The sequence below is a fragment of the Gobio gobio genome, assembly GCF_949357685.1.
Source record: "Gobio gobio genome assembly, chromosome: 18".
Lineage (NCBI taxonomy): Eukaryota > Metazoa > Chordata > Actinopteri > Cypriniformes > Gobionidae > Gobio > Gobio gobio.
In genome coordinates, this window is record NC_137111.1 from 43,980,755 (window position 1) to 43,999,286 (window position 18,532).

Here is an 18,532-nt window from a genome sequence, read left to right on the forward strand (position 1 = left end):
TTTGTGATCTCACTGTGTCCTCAGAGACACTGAACTGCTCCTCCTGCTGGGTCAGGTTAGATACTGCATTTTTATGAGTTTGAATGGTTTATTGTATTATATATATGCTTTACACAAGTAAAGTTAATTCAATATGCAAAAAAAACAACAGCTAAACAGTCAGATATTTACCGAGATATTTTTTAATTTCCAAAGGCAAAAATGGATTTGTTTCTGTTTAATTTGAGAGCAACAATCTTTATTTGAACCATATATTTCCAGAGGTAAAAGTAAAAATATACATTCCCTTATTATAGCACCATGTTATAGCTGACTTTGACATAATTTGAAGACATAAATATAATACATTTATACTATCTTATAACAATATTTGTGTTATACAAATCGGCTGTTTACAATTGAAAGACTGTTGAAATTGGAGCATTTCATTTTTTGCTGATTTGTGCAGATGATGCTTATTGATGTGTGCAATAAGGATGTGTTAACATACCCATGACAAAGAAATAGAGCGCTGAACTTCAACTCCCATCATCAAATGGTTGCAGAATTATGAGCATTTCTGTTATAGCACCACCTAGTGCTGAAATTTGACAATATTTTGCATGGCACCTCCAAACATGTCGGTTAACAAGTCAATATGAGCCATTCCAAAAATCCATTGTTCTGTTCAAATGTTTTTCAAAATTATCACGGAGTAATAGTTTTTATATCCATTTATATGTTATGCTAATGTAATGTAATATCACGGTCCTTTAGTAGATGCCATTCTACAAAATTCCAAAATACATTCCAAAGACATTCCATATGCGAATCCATAGCCGAGCTGCAATCAAGGTCATATTACAAGGTCATATTCAAACAAATAATATTTTTTGGAATTAAGTTCTTACATAGAAATAAGTAGTTGCTATATCAACAGCAAGTCAAAATGTGTGACCCTGGACCACAAAACCAGTCATAAATCTCACGGGTATATTTGTGGCAATATCCAACAATACATTGTATGGGTCAAAATTATTGATTTTTCTCTTATGCCAAAAATTATTAGGATATTAAGTAAAGATCATGAAGATATTTTATAAATTGCCTACCATATATATATATATATAATAGTAATATGTATTGCTAAGGACTTAATTTTCTCAATATTTAGAATTTTTTGGACCCTCAGATTTCAGATTTTCAATTATGGTTTGTTAAGATGGGACAATATTTAGCCGAGATATATCAATGGAAAGCTTATTTATTCAGCTTTCAAAGTAAAAAATCTCAGTGCATCTCAATAAAAAAAAAAAAGAAAATAAAAAAAAGACCCTTATGACTGGTTTTGTTTATTTATTTACACATTTATTTAATATTGGTGTCTTTTTTCTTATTGTGGTTTTATCAAAGAAATACAAATTAAAGGCCTGTACACACCGGGACGAATATTGCGCGCGCTTATCACCAGCGTTTTTCGGCGCGTCTTGAGTGTTCACACCCAAGCGATTTTCACTGGCGATGCGCAGAGTGAACGTGCACATTCAGTAGATAGCACTCCGGTACACAAGGTGGTGCTGCGGCACTTTACGCCTCTGACACTCGCTTGTCACACAGAAGAAGAAGAGAGACAGTATTTACGTGCTTGCCAAAACCACATATATATTATGTCTATGGCCAAAACCATTCACGCACTTTTTGCTAACTGGCAAGCAGCATTAGCAGCTCATCTTCTTCTTTGTCTACTTACTACTTCTTGGTCGTATCAATCACTTTACGCCTCTGACACTCGCTTGTCACACAGAAGAAGAAGAGAGACAGTCTTTACATGCTTGCCAAAACCATAGACAGTAAAAGAAATGGACACAGCGACCCCATAGACTTCATGGAGAAAAAGTGAAGTCAGTTAGAAGCACTCACTTCCTGATGGCTGAGCGTACTGCGCAGCGTCAGACTGAGCGTGACGACGTAGATGTGACGTGAGCAACCTGTCTGACAGTTGTAAGTCTTCTAGTAGTTGTGCAAAGTGAAATCTGAATCACGTTGTTGAAATATTTTGTCCTGTTGCTTTTGTTTCTCTATGGTCTTCTTGACATGCTTTGCTGATTGACTCATATACAGTAAAAGATTGCCTGCGAGCTTCTCCTCGGGTCTATACGGTACAGCGCGACAGGGTCGCGTGGTTATGATGCAATCTTTAGCCTATTTTTTACAAAAACGGCTTCTACGGGGCGATAGTGTAAGATACAAGGTAATGGAGCATTTTATACATTGTCGTGTTTGTTTAGAAAGAAACAATGGACAAATGGAGTCTTTAAACACCTCAGATGTAAAGATATTCGCTGTCAAAGTGAAGCCAAAATGATTGGGAGTCAATGGGATGCTAAGAGCAGGTGATGGCTTGGTTAGCAATGGCTGCCCCTATGGAAGGTACGCTTTCCGGGTGTAGGATTACCCCCTTGGCCAAAACCATAGATATCCATAATAAAGGCTAGATGTCTCGTCCGCGCTGCTAGCCAATGGAGGTCGACGTCCGCACCTGGCAGCCATCTTGTCACAGGCAGCTCACTCACTCGTAACTAGGGATGAAACTATTACCGGTTTCACGATAAACCACGATAAAATTGTGTGACGGATAGTAATATCGTATAAAATTTAATTATCATTAAAACCGCGTGTGATTATCACGATTGTGAAAACTCGCAGTAAATCTTGTCCAGTCAGCGTCAGTCAGTCTGGTGCAACGCAACGCTGTTTTTTGAATGAGAAGGAATGGCAGAAGGCAGTGACAGCACTCAGGAGATTGTTCGGCCTCTAAAAGGACCAAATCTGAGGTGTGGTCATATTTTGGCTTTTACAAAAGTCCTGAGGGAAACTTAATCGAACACTAGGCGAAACACTTCAAAACTACGAACGCAAGGCAAGTGGACTTTGACCTCAATACCAAAACTACGTCTGGCAAATAATAACGTGAAGCGAACAAACTAATTCACACAAGACTAGGGTGACATTTAAGGGATAATAATCAGGACTTGACATTAACAACCGCCATTTGCGGGTGTAACGTTATTTCGGCTGCACACTAGCCACTCTGGCGGTTGAACTTATTATGGTCTTCTCAAAAGCCATCTGTTGTAATTGCGTTGCACATTATAACCACTCACACGTGTTTCTATTGAGTTTATGAATGCAATGTCTCATAATCAGAGGCGGTCAGATTAGCCAGAGTTATGTCACCCATTCAAAGTAAACGAGAAGGTTCAGAGCGCGCGCCACTCTCACTTGCTGAAATCTACACTCAAAGCAGAGATAAACGTGCGATGCAAGCAGGAGATTCACTCATTATACAGTGGTTGACTGTTTTTGTTCTATTTCAGCAGCGAAAATGGTTTAAAACAAACACAGCAGAGCCACAGCACTGATATGACTGGCATAACACTGGCGAATTTAGGGACCGTCTCTAAAGTTACACACAACATTGGTAACGTTATACACGTTTCAAACTTCAATAGCATTTGAAGAGAATGACCGTCATAAAACTGACTGTAAAGTGATCATTTAGGTGTCAGGTATGATGCACACATTTTGATATTTAATAAAATAAACTGTCAAATCATATGGAAATATGGATATGGCATTATTTCACTAGGATACTGTTTGGGCTCTTACACAAAATATGCTGATTTAAATGCATCATTGCTGACCACTGATGAGAATATTGCTTGAGAATATATTTACAGAGATAATATTAGAGATTATATTTACGACAAATTATTATTATTTATGCGTTATGCTTTGCTATTGACGACGGCCATTATAAGGAAGGAAATCCCACAGAATCTAGCTTAAAGTGCATAGAGCTGCTTTAGTTATTTGTTGTTTGTTGATTTTCATATATAAAACTTGTTGAAATGTTTTAAGTGTGTGCATCTGTTCTTTTTGAACACTCATCTCGTTTGAACAAAACCGTGATAATATTGATAACCGTGATAATTTGGGTCACTATAATCGTGATGTGAAATTTCCATACCATTTCATCCCTACTCGTAACATTGTTTTCATAGTCCTTGCACTTTTTAAATAACCATAACTTCAATTTTCTACCGATTTTCAAACTGTTTGGTTTGTTATAAACGTCAGAGATGTAGTTATGACACTGCATACTTATGAAAAATTATTCATAATTTGCTCAAGCATCCATAATTATAGCCACGTTAATAACGTTTGTAAGAAACCAAACCATTAGTAAATCCATCAAGATTTCAGTGAGATAAGAGTATTTGTGTTCATGCAGATCACTCGCCTTACATCAGGTACCACAGAGCCCTGCCTGTGACAAGATGGCCGCCGGTGATGACGTTAGAGACTCTGCCGTAAGATATCTAGCCTTTATTATGGATATCTATGGCCAAAACCACAGATATATTATGTCTATGGCCAAAACCATTCACACACTTTTTGCTAAATGGCAAGCAGTATTAGCAGCTCATCTTCTTCTTTGTCTACTTACTACTTCTTCATCGTATCAATGTGTGCTCGGCAAGACCGTTCTGTGTTTGAGCGCCACCAAGTCGTGTTTTACTGTAACTTCAGCAGCTCCAGGCACGTGAACAAAAGCGCTGATCTCATTGGTCGGACAGTTTTTAACGCGCCGCATCAAAATAAAAAAAACGAACCGAGGCGCTTTACACCTGGCGTTTTGCGCGTTGGTGTGCACTCTCACATTGGCGCCCTTTGTTTAGTCACGAGACGTTAAACGTCGGCGATAAACGCGCGCGAAAATCGTCCCGGTGTGAACAGGCCTTAAGGCTGTGATAGAGTGAATATGTCTTCGACGAGCTCTAAGTGATAATACAAGACGACAGGAAATATCTAATAATATCTGTAATAAATATCTTAGCCACTGCAATCAAGAATAAAAAATAAGTATGAGAAGTGTGGTTTAAAATTCATAAATACACTTACCAATACATCCCCTACGGCAACAGATCGTAATCTTGACCTAAAAAAAAAATTATAAATCATGCATGTTTCAGTGAGTAAAGAACTCAAACATGAGTTATATAAGTATAATGTGAACTTCTTTGAATTTCCTTGATAAGTATTGGCTATTAAAACAAGAATGACATATGGCCTATAATATTGAATGTGTCAAAAAAAAAAAAAAACATTCTGGTATAACATTTTTTTACTTACTTTTTTTCTGGAATATTTGGACATCAGCAACTATGAAGACAGATAAACAATATTCACTTACATTATGTGGGAATTTGATTTGATGTTATACAATATTTGAGGTGCAGTTGAGACTTTTTCAGTCAACATTCCCACAGCCATATGATTTCTCCCATTTATAGCTTTATGATAGGTCATTAAACAATCTTTGTCTCCAATGTTGTGGTGAATTCAGCTGCTAATAAGAACTCATCACAAATTGTTCTATTATAGGCCTATAGAGATTTTTTAAATTGATTAAGTTAAAGGCACAATATGTAAGATTTGTGGATTAAAATATCCAAAAACCACTAGAACAATGTTCCAGAGAAATAAGCTATTTTAACCAGGAAACGGACCTTGTCTGTGCGTCGCCTATCAATGACATCATACCCACGTTACCCTAATTTTTTTTTGGTCAATTTTACCCTCAATTTTAATGATTACAAAGGGGGTTACATCTGAAAATGTTCAGTAAAAATCTAGGACGTTACAGTATATGATCATACTATCATTCATTCAAGGGTTATTAAAACATTCAAGTGCAAAAGACGCAAAATAATTCTCAGTTAATATCAGACATATACAAATATGGGAAATATATTGACTATTCAAGTCTAACATCACAAATTCAAGTCAATTAGACTATTACTCGTTTTTTTAAATCAACTGTATTTTATCTTTCTCTATTGAGTTGTTATATAATTTTGTTGTCCTTGTGTTATTAATGAATAAAAATCAGTTTAAAAATGTTACCTAAACCTTTGTAACATAGCTTATAGGCCTATAGCACCTATACAAATACATATTACATACACATACATATACATACATACACACACACACACACATATATGTATGTGTGTGTGTTTGTGCTATATAATTCAAAATGAGTAATAGTCTAATTGACTTGAATTTGTGATGTTAGACTTGAATAGTCAATATATTTCCCATATTTGTATGTCTGATATTAACTGAGAATTATATGTATAAAAAATAAAAATAAAATAAAAAAATAACTACGTGCTTGTTAGTAAAAAGGTTGTGAACTAGTGTTCAATACGGTGACAAGTCACGTGGTAAAAGAACGAATGACTCAAACGTCAAACCCGAAAGACTCGTAAGAACTAATCTTTTCTGTTTCCGTTACTGACAGCATAGACTCTATGGGACTGACAGGAAGAACGAAAGACTCAAACCCGAACTCGAGACTCGAAAGATGAACTAATCATTCTGTTCCCGGACCTGTGTCACATGGCCCGGCCCAGCCTCAGATCAGAGTCAGACACAGACGAGTCGACAACTAACGTCTCGAGGAGTTCGAAGACACGAGAGGCGGAGAACAAACGTGATAAATATGAAGTTGCAAAAGAAAGAAATGTCTCGGATCAGGAGGTGAGGTGAACTAACAGAGTTAGACTGCAATAGCCTGACCCAACAACTAATCAATTAATTAAACGTTACAGTTTCTTATCATTTGGCTTTGGTTGCAGTACCCTATAGTTTATTTTTATTTAGTTTTACAAATGTAATCAACATTTTCATAAGTACTAGATGGGTTGGGCTATTTAACATGTCATTTTAATTATATTTTGCTGAAAAGAATGAAATGACTCGAAAAAAGATTCGTTCGTTTGCTGAACGAGACTCAAAGATCCGAGTCAGAAAAATGATCCAAACTTCCCACTACTAACCCCTTCTAGCCACAACTCTTCTTCTCCGTTTTAGTGTATTTCTGTGACAGAATTACAGCGCCACATACTGGCCTGGCATGTATACTACATCGTTTTGAGTCGTTTTCATTGCTCTCGTGTGTATCATTTTTTGAAACAAGGAAAAAAAAGATTGGATAGGGAAAGCTCTGACTTCGTGTGGACGGGGCCTCTGCCAAAGTCCGATTTTGTGCTTTAAAATTAAATTATTATAATCTTAATTCAGGTGATGAAGGATTTTAAAAGACTGACAGTAATCAGCATTGAGTAGGCTATTAACCCTGCCTGGTTTAAATGTTGAAAATATTTATTAGAATTTTAGAAAAGTAATCAAAAAGTAAATCAGATGTAATCAGTTACATTACTTTTATAAAGTAATTGAAATAGTTATACTACTATTGCATTTTAAACAGGTAAACAGGTAACTTGTTATCTGTAACCCTATACATTTTCAAAGTAACCTTTCTAACACTAGTTTTATATCTCAACATACACTCACTTAAAGGATTATTAGGAACACCTGTTCAATTTCTCATTAATGCAATTATCTAATCAACCAATCACATGGCAGTTGCTTCAATGCATTTAGGGGTGTGGTCCTGGTCAAGACAATCTCCTGAACTCCAAACTGAATGTCAGAATGGGAAAGAAAGGTGATTTAAGCAATTTTGAGCGTGGCATGGTTGTTGGTGCCAGACGGGCCGGTCTGAGTATTTCACAATCTGCTCAGTTACTGGGATTTTCAAGCACAACCATTTCTAGGGTTTACAAAGAATGGTGTGAAAAGGGAAACACATCCAGTATGCGGCAGTCCTGTGGGCGTAAATGCCTTGTTGATGCTAGAGGTCAGAGGAGAATGGGCCGACTGATTCAAGCTGATAGAAGAGCAACTTTGACTGAAATAACCACTCGTTACAACCGAGGTATGCAGCAAAGCATTTGTGAAGCCACAACACGCACAACCTTGAGGCGGATGGGCTACAACAGCAGAAGACCCCACCGGGTACCACTCATCTCCACTACAAATAGGAAAAAGAGGCTACAATTTGCACAAGCTCACCAAAATTGGACAATTGAAGACTGGAAAAATGTTGCCTGGTCTGATGAGTCTCGATTTCTGTTGAGACATTCAGATGGTAGAGTCAGAATTTGGTGTAAACAGAATGAGAACATGGATCCATCATGCCTTGTTACCACTGTGCAGGCTGGTGGTGGTGGTGTAATGGTGTGGGGGATGTTTTCTTGGCACACTTTAGGCCCCTTAGTGCCAAATGGGCATCGTTTAAATGCCACGGCCTACCTGAGCATTGTTTCTGACCATGTCCATCCCTTTATGACCACCATGTACCCATCCTCTGATGGCTACTTCCAGCAGTATAATGCACCATGTCACCAAGCTTTAATCATTTCAAATTGGTTTCTTGAACATGACAATGAGTTCACTGAACTAAAATGGCCCCCGCAGTCACCAGATCTCAACCCAATAGAGCATCTTTGGGATGTGGTGGAACGGGAGCTTCGTGCCCTGGATGTGCATCCCACAAATCTCCATCAACTGCAAGTTGATATCCTATCAACTAGGGATGGGTCGCGATTTTCGAATATTCGATTAGTTATTTAATTATAGAATATCGAATAGTATGTGCGATTATCATCCAAAAAAAATCCCCATGTTGTCTGTGCTGATGTGGTGCTGACGCGTTCATGTAACCAGAGGCGCTGCCAATAACGCACCTAAAAGCTGCCAGTCAGCTCTCAGGGTGTTTTATACTGGACACGTTTGCTGCGGTCCGAGTCTGATTGTTCCCTCCGCCTCCGCAGTGTTGGTCTGGTTTCACACTCAACTTGAACCCTGGTGCGTTTGCGTTCATCTTACGTCATCACAAACGTGCACGGGCGTGATAGAAAACAGAACGCGGGTCAATATATTGGGCTTTTTTCAATTAATTTGGTGCTATTATGTGCAGCTGAGTAAACGACACTTGGATTTACCGTATGTGTGTCGCTTGAAGGCGGCTTTGCTGCTTGCAAACAGACTCTTTTGAGGAGACTGAATTGCTATTCATTTGCTGCCCTGATTGCACTCTATGCGCGAATACACTACAGGCTCGCTCTCGCGATCGTATCTCAGCTAAATCATCAACACTATCATCTCTTACGTGTATGTTATTGAACTAATGACATTGTAATCGGCTAAAACGCATGCGCTGGTTACTTTCTTCCAGAACAAGTGCGCACCCGAGTGTTGTTTGCACATTCACGTGAATCGTGGTACAGCTCCGAGAGCAACCGAACTCCGGTTGTGTGTTCTCGGGTTCGGTACCTCAGTGCACACCAAGCTCTGTAGGTAAGCTTTCACATTAGCAATTTTTCATGCTAACCGTCCCCCATTCCGAACTAAAATGCCAGAGTAAAAACGCCCTGAGACAACAGAAGAATAACACATTGTCTCACGCGCACGCTGTAGACTTGTGGCATTTATCAGGTAACTTGGGGCGATGTCACATTACAGTCATATGTTTCAGCATGTTACAATAATATGGCTTGAGTTGATATAGCCTATTCCCTAATGAATTAAACAGTTTGTTATCATACAGATTGAGAGCGTGAATGGTCTCTCTCCCTCTCTCTCTCTGTTTATGTGTGTAGCCTATACATGCGTGCATGCGGGGGAGGAGTTGCGATTTACGAATAAAAATCAAATAATTCCCAGCGATCTTCGAATATCATTTTTGCTTGAAATGCCCATCCCTACTATCAACATGGGCCAACATTTCTAAAGAATGCTTTCAGCACCTTGTTGAATCAATGCCACGTAGAATTAAGGCAGTTCTGAAGGCGAAAGGGGGTCAAACACAGTATTAGTATGGTGTTCCTAATAATCCTTTAGGTGATTGTAATTCATCTTTGTTTAAATCTTGTTTTCTTGATTTACAGCGAGTACCATGTTTTACCATGCCCAATATCGATTCAAGTTTCTCATAGTAGCCACTGAGCGAATGCACAGAGTAGCATTATAACATATAACTTTCAACACACTCAAATATATATAATATGATAAAACAGTGCTGTGTTATCCCACATACGCATGAGCGGAAGAAGCGCAATCGCTCATCTGTAGCAGAATAAAAGCTCTGCAAAATCAAGGCGTCATCAAGCTACACTGTTGTTTAGCGACCTCTAGTGGCGAAACATTACATATTGTGGCTTTAAGACAACATACTGTACTTGTACTTTTTGGTTGCTTACTGCAATGCATTGTATCAAGCCACTTGATTTGATACAAATAAAATTCAGTTCTTGGCAGTGTTATTTTACCTATCTTTGATATTGTTCCTATGTATATTTCAAAGAGCTTGTCCAGGTGGCTCTTCAGCTTGGATACAGATTTCTCGACATTCTCAAATGTCAGCATGTTGAAAGCCCTAGGTGAGGATTTCCACTTATAGACTTTGGAACAGGAAGTGTAATTCTGCAATTGGGGGGAAAAAAACAATACCTTTAAAACACAGAATCAAAAACACTCAAGACTTCATTAAAAATATATTTTATCGTTACCTGGAAGAAATAAATGTGATCCTCTGTTTGTAAAAGTGGCTGCAGTTTACAAATCCTATCCTGTAGATTATTGACATCCTGCTGCAGACTCTGTATGTGTTTCTCTGCATCTTGTACTTCCTTTTTCTCCTGAGCTCTGATCTTCTCTTTCACCTCGGCTTGTCTGTTCCGAATGGAGCGGATGATCTCGTTGAAGATTCGGTCAATGTTCTCCACTGCGGCTTTAGCAGAGCGCTGTCACAACACAAAGCACTTGGTCAAACTTCATGACACCATATATAGTAGCTAAAACATACTATGCTAGTGTAAATTTATGTTAAAATTCTCTCTCCTAACCATAATCCTTTTTCCCAATATGCAGAGTAAACTATAAGGTAAGCCATTCATTGGTTAATGTCATAAAAAGTGTAGACAGTTTGTGTTAAGTGGTCATTAATATCCATTAATTTGTGCAAATTATTTAAACATTCCTCCAGCTATGCATCACAGCTAGCCTAGAAATCATATGTAATTTGCAGCCAGGGACGTCTAGCAACTCTCCGTCGACTTGTGAGCTTGAAAACCAAACTCTGGTCAGGCCAATCACATCGTGTAAAGAGTCGGTGGGCGGGCTTAACATAATGACGGCAGAGTTGTGACGGTTCCGTGTGAATTCCCTGCTAACAAAGAACGGCACTGAAGTCATTCTTAAAAAATGGAAGATGTGTTCGGAGTTTTGCCGACCGGATACAGCAAAAGTTTAATCCATCAACTAGCTACGCTAGTGGGAAAACACATGGGACTCAGCCACAACCTGCGTGTGATTGTGGTCTCACCACTGATAGTGCTCTTATTGGTTGTAGCGCTATCCTATTGGGTGCAGAGGGAATTTGAAAGACAACTGTTTATCCCGCCCCTCGGATTGAGCCCTGCCAATGGTGTGTTCCCAGACCCAACATCTTGATGTGGGTCTGGCTTGTCAGGCTACATCACAGCAGTATCCAGCTTAAATGGACATACCCTAAGAAAGTCTGATTTGTTCATAGACTTCTGAAGCTCCTTGTGGATGTCATTGGCTTGCAGCAAGAAATCCCTCTCTTTTATTTTCAGTTCCTCCTGAGGATGAATTCAAAATCATTAAGAATCCTGTTCTTTATGCAATCAGTTTATACAGTATTTGTATATGAACCTGTTTAAATAATTTATATATACACACACACACACACACACACACCGACCAGGTGAAGTGAGTTACACTGATGATCTCTTCATCACGGCACCTGTTAGTGGGTGGGATATATTAGGCAGCAAGTGAACATTTTGTCCTCAAAGTTGATGTGTTTGGAGCAGGAAAAATGGGCAAGCGTAAGGATATGAGGGAGTTTGACAAGGGCCAAATTGTGATGGCTAGACGACTGGGTCAGAGCATCTCCAAAACTGCAGCTCTTGTGGGGTGTTCCTGGTCTGCAGTGGTCAGTGTCTATCAAAAGTACTCCAACGAAGGAACTGTGGTGAACCGGCGACAGGGTCATGGGCGGCCGAGGCTCATTGATGCACGTGGGGAGTGAAGGCTCTGTGTGGTCCGATCAAACAGACGAGCTACTGTAGCTCAGATTGCTCAAGAAGTTAATGCTGGTTCTGATAGAAAGGTGTCAGAATACACAGAGCATCTCAGTCTGTTGCCTATGGGGCGGCATAGCCGCAGACCAGTCAGGGTGCCCATGCTGACCCTTGTCCTCCGTCGAAAGCGCCAACATGAGCATCAGAACTGGACCACGGCGCAAAGGAAGAAGGTGGCCTGGTCTGATGAATCACATTTTCTTTTTCATCACGTGGATGTCCGGGTGTGTGTGCGTTGCTTACCTGGGGAACACATGGCACCAGGATGCACTATGGGAAGAAGGCAAACCGGCGGAGGCAGTGTGATGCTTTCTGTTGGGAAACCTTGGGCCCTGCCATCCACATGGATGTTACTTTGGCCTCTTTCAGCAAGATAACGCGCCCTGCCACAAAAGCAAAAATGGGGCGCATTATCTTCTGAAAGCGCCACAGCCACCAGGGAATACCGTTTCCATGAAAGGGTGTACATGGTCTGCAATAATGCTTAGGTAGGTGGTACGTGTTAAAGTAACATCCACATGGATTGCAGGATCCAAGGTTTCCCAGCAGAATATTGCCCAAAACATCACACTGCCTCTGCCAGCTTGCCTTCTTCCAATAGTGCATCCTGGTGCCAAGTGTTCCCCAGGTAAGCGACGCACACACACACAGCCATCCACGTGATGTAAAAGAAAACGTGATTCATCAGACCAGGCCACCTTCTTCCATTGCTCCGTGGTCCAGTTCTGATGCTTACGTGCCCACTGTTGGCGCTTTTGCCGGTGGACAGGGGTCAGCATGGGCATCCTGACCGGTCTGTAGCTATGCAGCCCCATACACAACAAACTGCGATCACTGTGTATTCTGACACCTTTCTATCAGAACCAGAATTAACTATCTAATTATTAGTAATTTGAGCTCCAGTAGCTCGTCTGCTTGATCGGACGGGCCAGCCTTCGCTCCCCACGTGCATCGCATCAATGAGCCTTGGCTGCCCATGACCCTGTCGCCGGTTCCTGTCGACCCTGTCCTTCATTGGAGCACTTTTGATAGACACTGACCACTGCAGACCGGGAACACCCCACAAGAGCTGCAGTTTTGGAGATGCTCTGACCCAGTCGTCTAGCCATCACAATTTGGCCCTTGTCAAACTCACTCAAATCCTTATGCTTGCCCATGTTTCCTGCTTCTAACACATCAACTTTGAGGACAAAATGTTCGCTTGCTGCCTAATATATCCCACCCACTAACAGGTGCCGGGATGAAGAGATCATCAGTGTTATTCACTTCACCTGTCAGTGGTCATAATCCTATGCTTGTGTGTGTGTGTGTGTGTGTGTGTGTGTGTGTGTGTGCGCGTGTGTGTATATAACTGTACCTGTTTTTTTGCCATTTCATCTGCAGCAAAGACTGTTTCATGTCCACTGTGTTTATTCCCCATACAAAGCACACAAATACACTGCCGGTCATTATAGCAATAAACCTTCATTGCTTTATGATGTTGAGGGCAGATCTGCTGCTGTAGATTTGGGGAAGCGTTTATCAACTTGTGCTTTTTAAAAGCTTTGGACTCATAATGAGGTTGGATGTGAGTTTGGCAGTAAGAAGCCATACAAACCAAACAGGACTTGACGGCTTTTACTTTTGTTCCTTTGCAAACATCACACGTCACGTCTCCAGGCATAGCTGGAGATTTCTGCTTCATTCCCTGTAAAATATCAGCAAGTACAGTGTTTTTGCTGAGAGCCGGTCTTTGGTTGAATGCCGTCCTGCATGTAGGGCAGCTGTAAACGCCTCTATGAACTTCCTGATCCCAGCACCTCTTAATACAGCTCATGCAGAAACTGTGCCCACAAGAAGTAGTCACTGGATCCTTGAGCAGATTCAGGCAGATCGGACAGTCTAAAGGATTTTCAGGATCAAAGACAGACTCAGCCATTTTGATGCTTTCAAACCCAGTGGACGATTCACTGTAGAATAACAGGAGTTTGGAATCTTTTGAAATCAGAATGGGAGGGGCTCCTAAACAAAGATGACAAAATAAAAATGAATGTAAAAATTATGGTTTCACTTTATTTTGATGGTCCCTTTTAGGCCTGTCGCGATTGGTCGATACAATCGACTGCGTCGACGCTGTTAATTAGTCGACGTCAATATTTTTAGTCGACTGGGTACTTTAAAAATGACAGCACTCTAATAAGAGCAGTATTTCTTAATTTCCATCGATGTGTGACAGCAGGCGTGAGGACGTGTGTGTGAGCTCTGCTTCCACCGTTACTAAACAATGGAAGTAGAACAGTAAAATATATACGTGCAGCTTAGAAAAATTAACGCAACAGAAAAGTGCGGCGCGGCCGGGATGTGATCGCGCTGCCAGACTCTAGATTCTAGATCGCGCTCTAGATTAATTCCAAGATTAATCTAGATTAATCTAGATTAAAATGGCTCATTTGAATTCTGCCGAAGGCATTCAGAATATGTGTGCTCGTAAGTGATCGTTTGTCTTTTTGTAGTTTGAATAATAAATAAGTTCTGTCCCTTTAAGACCTGACACACACATGGATCCCACTGTTCCTGTGAGCTGGTTACGACTGTGTTTACGTTAAAACTCACCAAGATGGGCATTGAGACATTTATGACTGTATTTGACCATTAATAAGCTGGAAAAAGGAGCTAATTTTTGCACTTTGTCAGAGGCGGCTTTATTACGGTATGTGTGTGTGCGCTTCAGATGCGAGCGCGAAATCTGCGGGAATTAGTAGAATTAACGTTATGTGCAACCCCGTGCGAAATTCAGACCGGTCACACCAATACTAACAAAAGTCCAGCAGAACACCCGTTCGCAATGTTCAGAGGATTAAACAGACTGAATGAGAGGAGGCGGGTGCGTGTCAACTCGCTGTCGGTCGGAGAGGAGAGCGCAGCTGATATCGATACTGTAGAAAATGAGTATTGTATTGTTTCAGATATTTCAGTATCGATACATAGCGAAATATGGATATTTTTGACAACACTAGTAGACATACACACAGGTTCAAAGACTCGTTCTCTCGCCCCCTACAGTGCATTTCGGCTAGGTATACATCCGCGCTAAAATATCAAGGTGAAAGTCATCATAGCTTGCGTAGTATAGACCCAGCTCCGAACCCAACTTTGAGAATAGATTAACGGCGATATTTTTTTTTTTAATCGCCCGATAAGAGTCTCACGTTAACGCCGATAACGGCCCACCACTATAACGAATTTATATATATAATATTGGCTATATAAAAATATATATATAGCCTATAGGCGTGCGTGTTCTGGCTCCATCTCTACCTCTAGCTCCCGCTGCTCCTCTTCCGACTCTATTGTGACAATGCACAGTTTGCGTGATCATTTTCGTTTTCATATTGGGGCTTCTGAGAAATGCATTGAGTTGCCTTAATTTATTTACACAGTAAATAAACTAATTAAACAGAAGTATCGTAAATGTAATCCATTGATTTCAACAATGTAACTATTCTAAATATCAACTATTTAAAGAGTAACTGTAACGGAACACAGTTACTCATAATATGCATTCTGAATACGTGATGCCGGTACATGTATTCCGTTACTGCCCAACACTGAACACGACCTATTAAAGCACTAAGACATAGGAACAGTATAGCTAACATTCACATTTGAATATTTATCGCAAGTCATATCGTCATCGCACATCGCAGCTTTTCCTCATATCGTGCAGCCCTAATGCATATATTGTACCAATAGATATGTATTGTGCTAGAGTTTTGTGCTATTCACTTTCACACAGTTGCAAAAATATGTTACTTTGCAAACTTCATATCACAGTCCTGCAAAAAATTTTACTTGCATATTTGCTGCCCTGCAGCAAAACATGAGTGGAGATTTAGATCAAACATAATGGTTGACCGAGTGCGATCTGGACGTATCAGTAAATGGTGAGATATTTTGAGATAAATGGTGAGATAAATGGTGATAAAATTATCCTGCCAGAAGAATTGTGTGATAACTTTATGATGTCTGTACCATCTCAGTGAGTTTTTATGAGGTGTTACGCATGCGCAGTAAGTTGAATTTGGCGTGTACTGACGTTTCAGTGTGGATGAGAAACTTTTGGAAAACGCTAATGTGGACGGTGAACGTTTTGAAACAAACTCCGATTTCAAATCTATCCGGATTAATTAAGACGTAGCCTTAGACTGGTAGGGTTAGAATAAGTTGACATGTAGTTGCAAATTGCAAAGTTACTTGTAGTCAGTAGAATGTGTTTTGAATGTGAGGACCATCACAGTTAAGTGTTAGCAGATATTAAGCAGACAGTCTACTAATACTCTAATGAGAGTTAGTTGATACGTAGTTGCAAAGTTACTTACAGTCAACAGAATGTTCATAAGGGACCATCAAAATTAAGTGTTACCAAAATGATCAAAATCAGTAGTTCCTGCATAAACTAAGCATTTTCTTTTATCCTGCACCATCCTGAAAAACACTTTAGGCTACAAATAAATTTAAGAATCAGAACACAGGCCTATCATATTCTCAAAACATTCACAAAAGGGCTTGCCACACAAGTTCAGAGAAATATTTTTATGCATGCACAAAGTGCTGAGTTCGTGTTTGTCAGTGGTACAAAAGGGGAGCTATAGGGCAGGTTTTTGTAACTTTAACGGTCTTCTGTAGCATAGTATGGCAAGCTGTTTTGACGATTCATTCAAAGGATTGGAATTCTTGATATCAACAATTGAATTTCATCTACTGATATCAAGAATTAGAGTTTTTAATAGTTGAAATTAAATTGTTGATATCAACAATTGAATTTGAATGGCAGCCTATGGTGACATTTCACTAGTGAAAGCTGCCATTCAAATTCAATTGTTGATATCAGGAATTTAATTGCTACTAGTAAAATTTCTAATTTTTGATATCAACAATGGAATTTTCACTAGTTAAAATGCTAATTTCGGATATCATCAATGTGATCTAAAAGCCATTTTAGATATCTGAAATTATATTGATATCAGGAATTGAATTCTTGATGATATTTCACTCTAATTCTTGATATCAGAAATTGTATTTTCACTTGTGAAATGTCACCATAGGCTGCCATTCAAATTCAAATGGTGGCATTTCACTAGTGAAAATACAATTACTGATATTAAGAATTCGTTTTAGCCTACTAGTTGAAATTCAATTGTTGATATTAAGAATTAGCATATTAACTAGTGAAAATGTACGCTAATTGTGGATATTAAGAATTAGCATTTTAACTACTGAAAATGTAGGCTAATTGTGGATATTAAGAATTAGCATTTTAACTACTGAAAATGTAGGCTAATTGTGGATATTAAGAATTAGCATTTTAACTAGTGAAAATGTAATTGTTGATATCAAGAATTCATATCATGTGAATGAATAAAAGGCTTGCCATAGCACGTTTTTTAAAGTTAAGAGAAGGTAATTGCGACTTTGTTCCTCAAAATTGCGAGTTTATAGCCAATCTCTCAGTCTCAATTTTGGTTTCATAACTCGCAGTTTATCTCACAATTCTGAGAAAAAAAATTCGAATTCCTAAAATATTGTGAGATATAAACTTGCAACAGCTAGAAACAAAAGTCAGAGCTGTGTGATAAAACGTCGCAAACACCTTTTTCGGTTTTTATTTTGTGGCGGGAACAATGCTTTCTTAGTGTAGACCTAGTGCACAACCAGCATCTGTTCAAAACAATAAAGCAATGCAATTTGTAGAGACAGACAGACAGACTTACAACGCGGCTGGCAGTCCATTGGTGGTGGTGGTTATTTGCGGATTACCTTCAATCACTCAGCCACGTTAAAATAAACGCAAATGAGCAACAAAACATGGAACAGATTTGTGTGTCTGCATTCATCCATGTGATGTTCGCAAACTTCCCAAGCGCCTAACGGAACAGGAAGCTTGGGAAGCGCGGCAAAGTTAGGCTGCCTTCACGTGCTATCGGACATACTAGTGAATGCGATGAGCTCGTAATCACGACTTCAGAAGTGGGAAGTATTCGAATAGCACGTGAGGGCAGCATTAGTTATATTCGCCTAGGCTCAGGCTGCTAAAGGGACTGTCTGCAAATTCCACCCACAGTCCAAAAATAAAAACCCTAATAATTGATTCAAATGAACCATATTTACAAGGTTATAGTAAATGCCTTGTGTGCAGACTGACTTCCACACACAAGGAATTGTTCTTGGTGCTGAAGCCTCCAGTGCACATATAAAATATAAATACAACAATAACAGTAATACAAAGAAAAAATGAAAATAGTATAAAAGTATAAGGTCACAGTTAGGTTTAGTCAGACTAAACATGTACAGATTATGAACATATTTACAGTATGAATAAATATATCACCTGAGAAGATAAGTAAACAGTAGGCAGTGGGAGTATTGCACCTGTGGCCCGTGGGAAGAAACTGTTCCTGTGCCCAGATGTTCTAGTGGCCAGTGGTCGGAGT

At 39.5% G+C, this 18,532-nt stretch overlaps 1 protein-coding gene across 1 annotated transcript; it reads right to left on the reverse strand.

Moving 5' to 3' along the window:
* Positions 1-219: 219 nt before the first annotated feature.
* Positions 220-17,971, reverse strand: LOC307141627 (E3 ubiquitin/ISG15 ligase TRIM25-like). The gene is made up of 8 exons (XM_079841978.1): positions 17,813-17,971; positions 13,420-14,063; positions 11,463-11,558; positions 10,464-10,697; positions 10,224-10,377; positions 5,176-5,205; positions 4,945-4,981; positions 220-823 (listed from the first exon to the last, which is right to left on the reverse strand). The coding sequence occupies exons 2-7, from the start codon at positions 13,978-13,980 to the stop codon at positions 4,956-4,958; spliced, it is 1,101 nt and encodes a 366-aa protein (XP_079698104.1). The 5' UTR covers positions 13,981-14,063; positions 17,813-17,971; the 3' UTR covers positions 220-823; positions 4,945-4,955.
* Positions 17,972-18,532: the final 561 nt, after the last annotated feature.

What these genes read in the sequence shown, in the direction of transcription:
- LOC307141627 (XM_079841978.1), bottom strand. Translation starts at nt 13,980, where the DNA reads ATGGCTGAGTCTGTCTTTGATCCTGAAAATCCTTTAGACTGTCCGATC. An exon ending in ATGAAATGGCAAAAAAACAG is followed by an intron (nt 11,559 to 13,419) that starts GTACAGTTATAT and finishes ATTCATCCTCAG; the next exon opens with GAGGAACTGAAAATAAAAGA. An exon ending in ATCACATTTATTTCTTCCAG is followed by an intron (nt 10,378 to 10,463) that starts GTAACGATAAAA and finishes CCCCAATTGCAG; the next exon opens with AATTACACTTCCTGTTCCAA.